The sequence below is a fragment of the Phytophthora parasitica genome (assembly GCF_000247585.1).
Source record: "Phytophthora parasitica INRA-310 unplaced genomic scaffold supercont2.108, whole genome shotgun sequence".
Classification (NCBI taxonomy): Eukaryota; Oomycota; class Peronosporomycetes; order Peronosporales; family Peronosporaceae; genus Phytophthora; species Phytophthora nicotianae.
In genome coordinates, this window is record NW_008649094.1 from 7058 (window position 1) to 7983 (window position 926).

The window sequence follows — 926 nt, forward strand, 5'->3', positions numbered from 1 at the left end:
CTCTGGAAACTTCCTCGCCATCCTCCTCATGTGCGCGGTCTGGAAGGTGATACAGCTTGTGAGACTTGTTGCAGGATCGCGAAAAATTCTCACTGTGTTCCCCGGTCCCTCTCCAAAGTTCTGCAACAACTCGGACACTCGAACGTTGTCATCTGATGAAATGTACGTCTCGCGACGCATCTCGGCGATCATGTTCTCCACATCCTTCTGTTGAAGCGGCTTGCCAGACACTTCTTTCAGGTAGCGCAAGATTTTTTTGCGTTTCGAACCACCTACAAAGATTTTAAGAGTTAGAACATACCTCAGTACACAAAATATCAGCAAAATATGTTTCGTTTATCTTGCAACATTGTCTTGGCAACACGCTTGATCCGTGGTGATTCGATTTTGCGTGTCTCCGCATAGCAGGTGTACTCATCGGGGCCCACGCTGTAATAATGAGTCGACTGGTGCTTCGAGATTCGAACAGTGTAGACTCCGTTGTCACGTTTCAGCACGGCAATCAATCGCGCCTTGCAACCAATTCCACGGACAGTATGGTTTGTGCGATCACCTCTGCCCCGGGGCTTGAAATCCCACCCATGTGTACAGATAAACGTTCTTGCGTAATACTTGAGAGTTTCGTCGTACAAATCTGGTTATTTTCCAATTCAAGCAGCACGTTTTTGAGTTTCACGATTCCGGTCACGCGCAAAATTACTCGTCCTGAGCCGATATATCTGAAAAGTCTCTTTTTGGTAGCTACAGAATGCATTTTAGTTAGAACGTAAGAGAATCCCAGCCCGAATTCTCATGCGCACTTTTGCAGGTTGACGAGTACTTGTAGGCTTCGTAGGGCGGTGCTGAGTGGATGTAATGGGCTCACTACGTGCCCACTACTTCGGCTTACACGTTAGCGCACGTGTATGAGGAAGCGTAGTTTGCTT

At 47.5% G+C, this 926-nt stretch overlaps 1 protein-coding gene across 1 annotated transcript; it reads right to left on the reverse strand.

Annotated features, from left to right (window-relative positions):
- Positions 1-148: 148 nt before the first annotated feature.
- PPTG_24539 (hypothetical protein) lies at positions 149-350 on the reverse strand (the record flags this gene model as incomplete). Its single annotated transcript, XM_008917617.1, has 2 exons — positions 149-272; positions 349-350. Coding segments are annotated over 2 exons (126 nt in total).
- Between the last annotated feature and the right edge of the window lie 576 nt (positions 351-926).